General features: G+C 38.0%; 2 protein-coding genes across 2 annotated transcripts in view; both read right to left on the bottom strand.

The window, feature by feature from the left end:
• kcnh6b (potassium voltage-gated channel, subfamily H (eag-related), member 6b) overlaps positions 1 to 7,045 on the bottom strand; it is a 9,318-nt gene extending 2,273 nt beyond the window's left edge. The window contains exons 1-10 of the mRNA XM_014013917.1: positions 6,741 to 7,045; positions 6,330 to 6,493; positions 5,029 to 5,454; positions 3,268 to 3,661; positions 1,821 to 2,020; positions 1,479 to 1,731; positions 1,202 to 1,395; positions 1,003 to 1,108; positions 424 to 651; positions 168 to 348 (exon numbers count right to left, since the gene is read on the bottom strand). Coding sequence (XP_013869371.1) covers positions 168 to 348; positions 424 to 651; positions 1,003 to 1,108; positions 1,202 to 1,395; positions 1,479 to 1,731; positions 1,821 to 2,020; positions 3,268 to 3,661; positions 5,029 to 5,454; positions 6,330 to 6,452 — 2,105 coding nt within the window. The 5' untranslated portion in view covers positions 6,453 to 6,493; positions 6,741 to 7,045. The remainder of the gene's footprint in view (positions 1 to 167; positions 349 to 423; positions 652 to 1,002; positions 1,109 to 1,201; positions 1,396 to 1,478; positions 1,732 to 1,820; positions 2,021 to 3,267; positions 3,662 to 5,028; positions 5,455 to 6,329; positions 6,494 to 6,740) is intronic.
• A 5,440-nt stretch (positions 7,046 to 12,485) lies between these two features.
• taco1 (translational activator of mitochondrially encoded cytochrome c oxidase I) overlaps positions 12,486 to 13,534 on the bottom strand; it is a 5,148-nt gene continuing 4,099 nt past the window's right edge. The window contains exon 6 of the mRNA XM_014013955.1: positions 12,486 to 12,800. Within this exon, the coding sequence (XP_013869409.1) occupies positions 12,591 to 12,800 (210 nt within the window). The 3' untranslated portion in view covers positions 12,486 to 12,590. The remainder of the gene's footprint in view (positions 12,801 to 13,534) is intronic.

Consider the following 13,534-nt stretch of genomic DNA (forward strand, 5'->3'; position numbering starts at 1 on the left):
TAGTTTATAAACTATGACATTTATAAATGTATGAATCATGTGGTGAAAAACTGACTTTGAGAAATAAATCCGTTTGTTTTTTTCTTATAAAAGACTAAATAAAACAAAAATATTGGTGGTAATTTTTGACTGTGTAACTTTACAAATGGCACCCCTTAGTAGTGCACCTGTTGAGCTGCGATTGCAAGACTTGAAGTTGAGACTCGAGCTCACTGGGCCTCTCTTCTGTGACCAGTGGTGGGTGGTTCGAGTTGCAGGCTGAAGATGATCGTAGGACATGACTGGAGAACTGCTGAGACTGTTGATCTGACCAGTAGCGATACATTCCAGGCACATTCAAAGATGAGGCTAAGGTCAACAAAAACAAGCCGATTAACATATTTAAGCCTTTTAATCAAGTCTCAAATCAAAGGTCCTTCCTACCTTGGTGACCTCGGTCCAATGCCGCATCTGTAGTTCCACTTTGAGGCAGCAGTTGAACCACAGAAGGAGGGTAAAGCTCTGTTCCAGCATTGTGAGTGATAGGCTTGGCCAGGCCTTCGCTCGACTGGGAACACGAGGACCCACTGCTCCAGAGATCCTCCCAGCCGGCCTGAGGAGGTGAGTGATGGCAGGACTGAAGATGATACGAGTCTTCATGATCGATTCCATCTATTTACAGGAAAACTACAGTATTTAGTCAATCCACTGCAGCACATTATTTGTCTCACAATCCCATTCAGGCCATCAGGGAGCCTGCTCTGACAGAGATGAAGAAGAAATACTAATAAAAAGACAATCCTAATATTGATTACTTTGCCATTAAGGAATAATTAGAACTTTGTGCTCTGGTTTAAATGAACTTGAGATAACAGCTTAACTAACTATACTGACAATTGAAGAGGATATCATTGATTTGTTGAAAATAAATAAATCAAGTCAGATTAGTTGAAGAGTCTTTTTATAAGGCTGATTCTTAATGTTTTTTGTTTAACTATTAAATTACACAGATTAATTACTCACCTGGCCTTATTCTGCAGTCAAGGGAGTGATTTCTGTGTTTTTGTTTGTGGCGATATTCACTGTCATCCCCAGAATCATCAGCTATTATCGGCGGCATTGGATCAGTCTGGTGATCACATAAAATAATAATAATAATGATCAGATGTCATACATTTAAAATTAACACGTGTTTTTTTTATTGTATTGTGTCCCAGCGCACATCTCGTAGATCAAAAGTGATTTCCAGGTTCCTCCAGAAGTTGTCAGCAAAATTTGGGTAAATATCAAGAACCTCCAGAAGATCTTCCCTTGGGATGCAGTGCAAGTCACAGTAAGTGATGGTGTACACATCTGCGTTGGCCCTTCCTGGTTCATCAAACATGTGGATGAGCTCCCCGAAGATGTCGTTCTTTTCTGCATGAAAACGAAGATGGTTTATTTCTTTGACACCACCAAAAAAAGCATTTACATGGAAGTGTACGGTTTATTAGCTGTACCTAATAAGGCTATCACCACATAATCCCTCATGACTTGGATGGATCCACGTGAGATGAAGAAGAGTGAGTCCAGGAGGTCTCCGTAATGAATCAAAGTGTCCCCCGGAGGAGCATGGACAGTTCTGATTCTCATCGCTAATGCGCGTAGACAAGCTTTACTTCCTCCACGGAAAGCTTTGCAGTTGTGCAGCAAAGAACGATTGAGGTGCAAACAGATGTCTGCCTGCAGAGACACTGGAAATCCCTTCAACACCTTACAAAGGGAACACAAAATCACCATTTCAACAATAAGACACAAGAAAGGAAACTTTGTGCCATTGTGGTTAGCACGTCTTTACATACAGCATTCATGTCTATGCCATTTGTGTAGGACCAGGCATGCTGAAAGTACTCCTCCAGTCTTTGCCGAAGAGCACCTGGAATTTGGTGAAAGCGGATAAACTCTTTGACCCGCAGCATCTGGGTGTGGTAACGGGTAGTACCCGAGTACAGCCGCTGGATGATGGCAGACACATTCCCAAATATACTGGCATACATGAGAGCTGATGAGGAAGGGAAAAAATGGTGCAAAAACACAGATAACTTTTGTTAAAGCTTTAACAGGATTCCAAAAACAAGTTCTTGCTCTGTTAAAGGACTGTACAAAAATGATTGCAGAGTTTCATAAACAGCTTCCCAACACATGCTTCTATTCTTTCCTATTCTGAGTGCAAGAACATTTGTACACGCTACATATTTTGTTCCTAATGATCACCTTCTTGGCCACACAAACGGGAGTACCTCACTGGTCTGCAATTGTTGGGGACAAATGGGCCAATGTTAACCTTCTCCAGTTTTGGATGACCCTGTTTAGTTTGTTCCCGTTTTCTCAATCGAACAATAGCCATGTTACTATACAAATGTTGTGTACTGTGCAACATGATGTGCACGATTTACACATAGAGTAGTAAAACAAAGGACTTTTAGCGCAACAAATTTCTTGAGGTTAATATCACCCCAGATATTTGGGATGTCTACAGTGGTCAAAGTTTAAAGTCAAAATTTCCTGTAGTTAATTAGGACAAATGGTGCTTAAAAAGAAGGTTCAGTAGTTCACCAACTCGCAGTGTCTTTTGGCTAAAATAATATCACAAAATAGAATCACAGTCTCTTGCAATGAAAATTTTATAATGCACATAGGCAAAGCTGGATATCCAGCAGTCCACTGCGGCAATTCATAAAATGTTAACAGAGCCATTACACAGCTACCAGAATGCTGTCCAAAGGAATCAATTTTAATGGTTCCAGATGTTCATGATTGTGCCGACCTGGGAATCCATGGCTCTGTTGCGAGTTTAAATTTTGCCAATTTTTCTTCTTCAACTAGTTTAATAGATGCAATTTGTGCTACTTAGTTTAAAGTAATTAAACCTTTATTTTAGACTAAGAGTCACCTGTACAGTTTTGTGAATGGCTCTTAGTGTGACAGGTGAAATGAGCTTCACTTGTCACACTAGGAGTCATACACAAAGCTTGGTAATAGCCAACATGCACTGATGGCTAAAGTTTGGCTCATCAAAAGGAAATAACTCAAAATTTGAATGTAAGAGTTGAAGGTTAAGGCCTGATCACAACCACATCCCGGTTTGTCCTGCCTGTCCAAATTAGAATTGGTATATATGGAGAATCTTTATGTGCAATTTTTTCTTAATATTGTTGTCTCTTTTCATTAATTGGGTTTGAAGTTTATAGCTTGTTATGCCACCCCCAATGATTTTCATACAGTCTTAAATTGCTTTATTCAACTCACATCCAATGACCATGACACAGATGGAGAAAATCTTCTCAGAGTTAGTGTTTGGAGAGACGTTACCAAACCCCACACTTGTCAAACTGCTCAAAGTGAAGTAGAGGGCGGTGACATATTTGTCTTTGACTGACGGACCAGAGGTGGAATCACTGTCATTGTACGTCTTTCCTAGTTGTTCAGCCAGRTTGTCCAGCCAACCAGTCTCGGTGTACGGCCTCTCCACAAAGCCAATGGCGTACCAAATGCAGGCRAGCCAATGAGCGATGAGAACAAACGTACACATGAGCAAGAAGAGGACTGCAGCTCCGTATTCAGAATATCGGTCCAGCTTTCTTGCCACACGGACCAGTCTCAACAGCCGAGCTGTTTTAAGTAGGCTTGTTAAGGTTGCCATCTTTGGTTTCCATTATAGAACAAGGGAGAAGATATAAGGCAAGATTAGGCACTCAGTATTCAGTTACTTAAAAACAACAAAAATTTAAAAACTGTAAAATTTCCAAAACAATACTACACTTCTAAAAAAGTTGGAACTTTGTGCAAAATGTAAATAAAACAGAATGCAACAGTTTGATCATCTTCCAATCCTTTTTTAACAAAACAGTAAATATTTAAATCTAAAAAACTGTGCAATTTTTAGGGGGGAAATGTTGGGACAAGGGCAACAAAAAGCTATCAAAGTAAGTGATATGAGTAAGAATTAGCTGGAAGATTGTTTTGCAACTAATTAGGTTATTTGTCAAATGATCAATAAGAAGACTTGGTACAAGACAAGCACTTTAGGGAGCTTTTTAGAAGTAAAGATGTGCAGAAGCTCACTAGTTTATTAAAACGATGTCTAAAAATACTGGAACAATTTCTGTATGTTTCTCGACATGAAAGCAGTCCATAATATCATCAAAAGATTTGAAGAATTTGGAGAAATTATTTATTTATTTATCTTTGTTTAACCAGGCAGGTCCCAGTGAGATCTCAGATCTCTTCGTCAAGGGAGGCCTGGGCCGGAAAGCAACCTATTGTACAGGTTTTTAGGAAATCTGTCCACAAAGAACAAGCCTGAAAGTCAGTATTGGACGTGTGATCTTCAGGCCCTCGGGCAGCACTGCCTTAATCTGTTCCACACATTTAAGCTCTATCACACAAAGAAGCTATGTGTGGTCACCATCCAGAAACACCATTATAGCTCATTTAAAATGAACTGAGGCAAAAAAATAATAATAATAAAACAAAAACATAAAAACTTGTTATGGTCAGACAAATTTGGAAACACTGACCACCACTGCCTCTGTACTAAAGAGAACCATTCCAGCCAGTTCAAAGTGCGCGGTTCAAAAAACGGCCTCTCTGATGGTATGAGGGTGCATCAGTGCGGGCAACTTACACACCTGAAAGACACCATCAAAGCAGAACATCATATACATATTATAGAAAAACATATTCTCCCTCTAGATAAAAGACCCAGAACTGTTAAAACGACTAAAAATTCCGGTAGCTGGTTTCCTCGGCTCCAAAAGATTTACAATCTGTTGTTAAAAAAAGAGGAGATGACTTTACTTTTTTTCTCCAAGAAATGTTAAAATTTGTTAGTTTAAACATTTGATATGTTTCCCATGTTTATCGTGAATAAAATATGGGGTTTTAAGATCTGCACGTCATTGTATTCCATTTATCTTTACATTTTACACAACATTTTAATGTTTTTAGAGTTAAAATCATAATATAAATTTTGTATTTTGGAAAATATCAGAGAACCATATGCCTTACCTCATCAGACCCAGATCTAAAAATAACAAGGTCAAAGGGGATTGCTGCAAAAAGATCAATAAAAAACCAGCCTTTGATATAATGTTTGGCTATCCGGCTTGGCTGCGTGATCACCACGTCCTTTTGGTCGACGTACGTGGTGCGAAAGTTGATGACTATGTCCACAATAAACAGCACGTCCACCATGAGGTCTACTATATTCAAAGGGTTACACGTGTAGCCACATCTCCTTTGTCTAAACCCTCCATGTTCATCTAAGAGGAAGGCAGCTGAGTACGGAGTGAAAACAGCTGTGTAAAGAACCAGGAGGAGAATAATCCAGTCCCAAAATGCCTTGAAGGGGCTGTAGTGAAGCAAAATCCACCATCTTGTCTCTGGTGCCTGGAGTTTATATTCAGGAAGTACATCTGACTCCAAAGAAAACACCTAAGAACAAAAATGCATCAATGAGCCTTTACTATTTGATTAAACATTTATCAGGGAACTCTTACTGTTTTATGTTAGTTTCAAAACATTGCGAATCATAAATCTAGAACTTTCTACAGCAATAAATCTATCTTTCAAACAAAACTTTCCAACAGACCTTTGTAGACGACGTACTCATTTGACCAAGTTCTTGGTGGATGCTGTTTGCTCTTGTTTTGTGACCTTGCAAGTCCATTAACTGCTTGACCATCCTGTCACTGGGGACTTTTCATAGCGATCAAGTCCAGAAAATAAACAACAACAAAAAACTGCCAACAGGCAACAGCGTCCTTTAACCGTTGCTGTGAAGGCTAACTGAATTGCTGGTGGGTTGGAAGGCTGTAATGATGGATCGGGTGTCAGACAGGCGAGTTTGTTTCGTTCCACAGTCGCATTATTGCCTCTGCCCCAATTTCAAATTAACATTTGCCTTCCTGAAAAATGTCACTGACCTCACTAATAGATCCATCAGCCATATAGATCTATACGATTACATAGGCGGGAATTGGAAGGTCATGGGTTGTTGCAAGCTCCTCCCTTGCATTTGTTTTGCATTCAGTGATGCAGAAACAACAGTTATGTCCGAAACGAACCGTCACTCAATGTTTGTTTTTCTCACCCATGAGGAAAATATCCAGCCAACAAGCCAGTGATTTTTCCATTAGTAGGTTAATTAACAGCAGCCCTCCGTCACGACAGCAGTCTTTTCACAGAGTTCAGAACACAGACTGAAAACTGGGATGACTGACTGAACCTGAACGGCTTTAAACACACTGTTGGGTCACAACGAATCACCTGAATGACCAATACGAGTTTGATATTCCTGACCCTCGTACCTGCGTGACCTTCTCTGTGACGTTCTGAGGGCAGTCCTTCCTCTTGGAGGGACTGAGCAGCTCCATGGGTGCTGGAAACGAGCAGCATTTAGAACCCCCGATGGCTTCTTCTTCACCTTTCATTGGACCAGATTCAAACAGGAACCTCTGCCAGAAAAGCTGATCTTAGCAACATTAAGGCAAAAATAAAACCAAGTGATTTGTTTAATTATTTTAATTAAATTCTGTACTTTTTTCTCATTGTTTGACAAGAAATTTTACTAATAATCTTCATAGTAGAAAACTTGACTGAATTTTTTGGCATACTTCTCYGCAACAGTAAAAAACAAAACAAAAAAAAAAACATTTAGGTACATTTCGTTGATCTGATCTTCAGTTTAGAAATTATGAAGTTGATTAAGAACAATATACCTTAAACTGTCATTAATCTTGACCTCTGATCCATCACTCAAACTTTCCTCCCGCTGATCGTCGACCAGGCGTGTTTAAAAGCACTCTCTGCCGGTGGCTCGTTTTCAGCACAAAAACAAATGCTCCTCTTGTTAACGCTGCATGGCATCAATCGCCAGTGCTGAACCCTCCCCACCCTGGCACGGATCAGGGGACTTGTCCTGCAGAGCGTTAACGCGGGACGTCAATCAATGCCACGCTATAGCTGAAAGGAAGCAACGGGAAAAATCAATGCTGGGCACTGATAACAAAGCAAAAGGGCTCAGACTCACTGGGCTTCCCCATGACAGCATCTCTGTTTGATTGGGGAGATTACATTTAATTATGTGTTACATGAATGTGCAAAGAGTAAAAACAAAGACGACTAAATCTGCAGGAAATATTGAAACCTAGATGTTATTTATGTTGGGTCTTAATGGCTGCAGTGTGTGAAGGTAATGAGCCATGATGACATTCGAGTGGCCTTCAACTGTAAAACATGTTTTATTWTTTTATTTTTTTTATTTTTTTTTTATTAAAAACAATAAAATAGATCGTATCTTTTGAGCTGGAGCACATTAATAAAAGAGGAATTATTTTACAGTTTAACAAGACAGAAAATGTGTTTCTTCTTAATAATTCATTGCTGGACTGTCGGGTTTTGGTTTAGATTAGGATCACTTGATTTTTAACTTTAGATAAATGTTTAGACAAGTCTTTTAAAGCGATGTGATCTATAGGGATTTTTTCTCACTTGTGTATCATAGTTTAAGTTTTAAGGTTTCATACTTTGTGAACCCCACCTGCAGTGTTATTTTGCAGAGAGCTCCATTTTATCCCTTCAGTCCTGTTTTCGGCTCTCCTGCACATCTTATCCTCGCCTCTAATTTCCACAGCTGCCTTGTATTATTCTTTATCTCTGCATGAATAGTACTGTCTGTATTTGCATTGAGCAGGTTTTTGGGTCTTTGGTCAAGGTTAGTTTGGATTTAGCTGTCTACTCCATCACATAATTTTGGATTACTGTTGTTTGTTTTTAACCTCCTGAAGCTTCAGCTCCTTTTTGTTTTAAACTATTTACCTGTGTCCAGTTTGACTCCTGAAGTCCTGATCACTTTGTGTCACATTTATGATGCTTTAACAAGGTTTTTTTTTTTTTTTTTTTTTGTATATAGCAACCACAGATAATTTATTGGCTTTTTTCCAGGTACGGATCTCTTCTATCAGACAGAGGGAGGGAGGGAGGCTGGGATGAGACAATCCAGGAGAAAAGTGATTTAGTGGCTTCTTCCTCAAACTGATTAATGACGTGTTCTGGTGCAAATACAGTTGTCTAGTGTTTTTAGTGTAAACAGATTTGTGTGAATCCAATTTTAAGTATTTTATGTCAAGTAAATTGAGTTTTAATGTTAGTGATTTTCCTCTAAAAACCAACATGTTTACAGATTTGTTATCAGAAACTGATGGTCAAGTCTCATTTCTTATCATGATCTTATTATAAAACCCTGGTATGAAAGGCAGCGGGTGATATGCATTCCTTTAAGTTATGCTAGAATGTTGTTTTTTTTAAGAAGAGATGTTTATTACTTCTGATAATAACAGAAGAAATTTTAAATTAACCAATATAAATTATTGAATAATCCTGCAGTTATTAAAAATGTCATATGTTAGGATCAAGTGAGAAAAAGAAACTGCAAACCCAAAATAACAAATGTGTAAAACCCTGCATTTGGACTTAAGCAGAACACCCTTTGTTTCTACTCTAACGATGATGTCGGCATTATTCTAGGTGTAAAGTGTGTTTTGATGGTTCTGGAGGGCTGTTTGTGATTTCATCATTTGACAGTGGGCTTTTTATAACTGTGACCATGGCAACTGCTTTAAAAACAAGCATGCTATTTTGTTGTTTAAYTGTCTGGCTGATAGATGGTGAGTCTTAAATCAGTACAGAACAGRAATCAGAGAGGTGCTCAATTTTTACACTTCTAATGAAGCTTCTGAGCAGAGGTTTCTGTGAAATAAATTAAATGTTGTTGGGTAGATTAAAGCTTTAAAATTAAAGAAATAATCAGATATTAGACCGTGACTCAACATGTAAACGGAATTAGGCATGTACGTCTCTTTAAGACTAGGGATGTCAAACTCATTTTCACTGAGGGCCACAGGAGCATTATGTGGCCCTCAAAGGGCCAGTTGTAATTATTTTAGTTGTTTTATGTTTAACTTTGACTAAACACAAAACGTCACGTTCCTTGTCTCATTTCTGAGCACAGACAACTGAGCTCTATGTGTAATTTCATGCATAGAAACAGCATTTTAACATGTCCTCTTATAAATACTTACATGTACAACTGACTAAATGTAAAATAAATATTACAAAAATACTGTATTTATTCATGTATAGTACGATCTTGAGTATAATACGATCATTTTTGAGCTTAAGAAGCATTAAAAATCTAATTATCAATAACCCGTGTATAATACTACCCACACACACACACACACACACACACACACCTTATGGATGATTTTTAGGGTTAAATTTCTAGTATTACAGTATGCATGAATAAATACAGTACCAATGAAATAATACATACAAGAGTTTTACTCACTGTCGTGGTGAACTCTCACACTTTCAGATAATTTCAACTGGAGGGGCGTCCCAGTTTAAATTTGACTTGTGAGTGGGAAATTCCCACTTGTCAGTACAACTGGGCTTCAGAAAAAGTAGCCAGCTAAATTGTGACTAAATGGAGATTTTACTCCGCAAATTTTGCACATTCACCTAGTTGTGGGATGTCGTCATTTGCAGGTAAAATAATCAATCAGCATTATGGGAGATGTAGTTTATGGTCAATACTAAACAGCATACATTTATTTTAAAACATTATTACATCTTTGAAGCTCTTGCGAGCCACAAAAAATACTGTGGCAGTAGTGGCGGAGCTAGGATATTTTTGAGTAAGGGGCCATCAAGAGGTCAAAATATTCATAGAGGGGCCAAGCCTTTGTTCAGCATCCTTTCACACAAACCCCCAGTTTTGTTAAGATGTATGCATTTAACCAGTCATATATGTTCGAACACTTGTAATGTAATGTATTCTATAGGGTACCACTTTACAATAAGGCTCCCTTTATAGATGGCTTTTAAAGAGTTTATAGATAGTTTATTAATTATTCTGTAAACACTTTATAAATTATTAATAAGTGTTTATTATGCATTAAGGTAAAAAAAAAAAGAGACTAAACTGTCTGGTGTATTTCCAAATACTGAGCCAAATCTGTTTGGGTATTAAACATTTCAGACTAGTTTACTACCTTGAAAGCACAATAATGATTAGGAAACGCATATTTTAACAAATAATAATTTACTGTATTACTGCATTATAAATATCCACACATATTAAAGGGATCCCTGTTGYACAAAATAAAACTGTAGTTTGGGTTGGATTATTTGGTATGTTAACATGACGTTTTTTTTAGTTTTTTGATACATCAACATTGTTGATAGTAATTACATGTTCGAACAATAATTTCAAATATTATCAACACTAAGTTTTAAAAATGATTTTTCACATTAAAGACTAACTTTTGGCATTTATAAATGTTTGTCATTAAAAATAGTGTACTGTATTACACTTTGATAAGTCTCCCTTTGACAGTTGTGAATATTTATAATGCAGTAATACAGTATTAATATGTTAAAATGTGTTTATCATTGTGCTTACAACGTAGTAACCCACTCTGAAATGTTTAATATACTACCTTTAGATGTAATATGTACGTGAACAGATTTGTCTCATTATTTGGTAAGAAACTGGACAGTTTCGTCTTTATCGTCCTTAATTGTTGCATAATAAACATTTATTAATGATTTATAAAGTGTAAACTTTACAGATGAATTAGTAACCTATCTATAAACTCTTTTTAAGCCTTCTATAAGGGGAGACTTATTGTAAAGTGGTACCAAAAAAAATCTTGCACTGTATATTCTCAGTCAATTCCCAGTTTTTCATACATTTTATTGTACATAGATAAAATATTCTCAAACACACAACGTGTGAAAAAATCCAACCATCATTTGTCGGATGAAAGACTTTTTTTACAGGATTGTTCTAATTTTCTTAAGGAGAGAAGAAGAATTCTGTAAGCTTGATTCATTCTGGACTTTACTATTTGACTCATTAGCGCACTAGTGTTTGAACATGGAACTGCATCCACCGTCATCACTCCCAGACAAAAGACAGATGAATGACAGGACAGGGGCACTTCAGGAGGCCAATCAGATTTCAGCTGGAGCCAATGCTCCTGTGGCCCTGCCCCTAGAACCACCCCTGTTTGGCAGGCCATATTTGGCCCATGGGCCTTGAGTTTGACACATGGTTTAGACTTTCATAGTTGGGGCTCTGAGATTTATTTAAAAACTGATACATAATAGATAAATGCTTTTTCTGCACGTGTAATGTTTCAACTGATGTTTTGGCTCTTTCACATCTTTGTTTTCTGTAGTACTCAACTGTAAAGAAATTTTTCACTCTCCTTCATTCTGAAGAAGTTTATTTTTAAAACAGCTGGTAGAAAAATCCTGCAGGGTGGTGATTTCAGGTTGCCCGAGGAGGCCTTTAAACTACCGTTCTGTGTCTTAGCAGTGGCAAATTCTTTTCCCAGTCTTCCCACACAGACAGCATCAGTGGGAAAGCCTCTGTTTTCTGTGACGACATGCAGCGTTTTGAAGTTATCAGGTTGTTAAAGGGATCCACAATTAGTGGTAACATTAAACTTTATTTGATAAACATCTATTTTAACTGTAAAATAAAGACTGTAAAAATACTGTAGGCTGTTTAGTTTTGTAAATTTTTTAAAATATATTTTAACACGGACGGAGCCATTTTATTTACATGCAAAGCATTCTGGGTAAATGATGACATCAACTAGGTCATCGGTGCGAGGCTTCTAGGGAGCTATATCCACCCTGAAGGTTAATCTTGGACAATATCTGACGATTGACTCTTTTAAATGAAACCAGAAAGCGTTGACAGAGAGGAGAAGGTAGAAATGACTCAGCCTGGAACTGAAAATATGGATGGAGGACAACAGAGCTGCTTCATGGAAGAAGAACCTCAGCTTAGGCTGTTAGCCTTTGCGCTAGCGCCCACGCTATATTGCCTTATATGTATTAGCTTGGTGCTAGCACGACAAACAAGCTAAACTAATGTCCTCCATCCATATTTTCAGTTGCAGGCTGAGTCATTTTTGCGTTCCCCTCTCTGTCAAGTGGATGGAGGACCTCAGTGACGAGAGGAGAATGTGTAGCGCTGAGCTAATACATATATATGGTGATAGCATTGGGGCTAATGCTAAAGCTAACAGGCTAAGCTGAGGTTCTTCCTTCGTGAAGCAGCTCTGTTGTCCTCCATCCATATTTTCAGTTACAGGCCGAGTCATTTCTACCTTCTCCTCTCTGTCAACGCTCTCTGGTTTCATTTAAAAGAGTCGATCATCAGATATTGTCCAAGATTAACCTTCAGGGTGGATATAGCTCACTAGCAGCCTCACACCGATGACCTAGTTGATGTCATCATTTACCCAGAATGCTTTGCGTGTAAATAAAATGGCCCCATCCGTGTAATATATTTTTAAACTTTTAGTTTAAAAATTATAAAAACTGAACATCCTACAGCATTTTTACAGTCTTTATTTTACAGCTGAAGTATATGTTTATCATATAAAGTCTAATGTTACAACTAATCGGGATCCCTTTAAACTGTTTAGCAGTGAAATTAAATATTTCACACACACAGTCAGTGTCCGCAGAGAGTCCGAGAACAGCCCTCAGCTGTCAGCCTGGATGTTGTCCCACACGTGCACCACATCTGGACAGTCAATGAGAGCGTCTATGAGGATCGAAGCCTGTTCGATCTGGTCGGCGTCCAGACAGATGGTATTACGAGGAACATATTCGAACTCAGCAGATGTAACCTCCATCCCCAGGCTCTCCAGAGAGCCTCGCAACTTGTGCAGGTCTGCCACAGCACAAACAAACTGAGGAGATAAACAAGTCAAGTTTAGCGATTTGTGGAAATGGGTGAACAAGAACTGAACAGACATATTGTGGATTTCCTCAGGGGATCTCTGCAGAGTGAGTAGGCATTCTAATGCATAAACAGTAGGCATTTCTAAGCATAAACACTGATTGGCTAGTTGCATTTGCTCTGTTTTTTTTTTTTTTTTGAAAAATGTTGGTTCTTCTCTTTGGTTTTTCTTTCACTTTTGACTTTAACTACTTTCACATTAATTTCAGCAGCCAAAACTGAGGCATAGGGGTTAATATTAGGGTGGGAAGGGCCAAATCATAGAATCAAGGGGTTAATTTTAGGATCAAATGACTGGGGAGGGCTAAATAACTCCAAAATGGACCTCTAAAAGTTCAGGTTCAATATCTTTATTATCCCCGAGGGGCAATTTGTTGTACAGCCAATAGACATACAGTGGGGAAAATAAGTATTTAGTCAGTCACCAATTGTGCAAGTTCTCCCACTTAAAAAGATGAGAGAGGCCTGTAATTGACAACATAGGTAGACCTCAACTATGAGAGACAAAATGTGAAAAAAAAATTTGAGAAAATCATTTTGTCTGACTTTTAAAGAATTTTTTTGCAAATAATGGTGGAAATTTACAGTTTACAATTTACAAATTACAGGCCTCTCTCATCTTTTTAAGTGGGAGAACTTGCACAATTGGTGACTGACTAAATACTTATTTTCCCCACTGTAAAA

This window comes from Austrofundulus limnaeus, unplaced genomic scaffold, assembly GCF_001266775.1.
Source record: "Austrofundulus limnaeus strain Quisiro unplaced genomic scaffold, Austrofundulus_limnaeus-1.0 Scaffold108, whole genome shotgun sequence".
In the NCBI taxonomy this organism is placed as follows: Eukaryota; Metazoa; Chordata; class Actinopteri; order Cyprinodontiformes; family Rivulidae; genus Austrofundulus; species Austrofundulus limnaeus.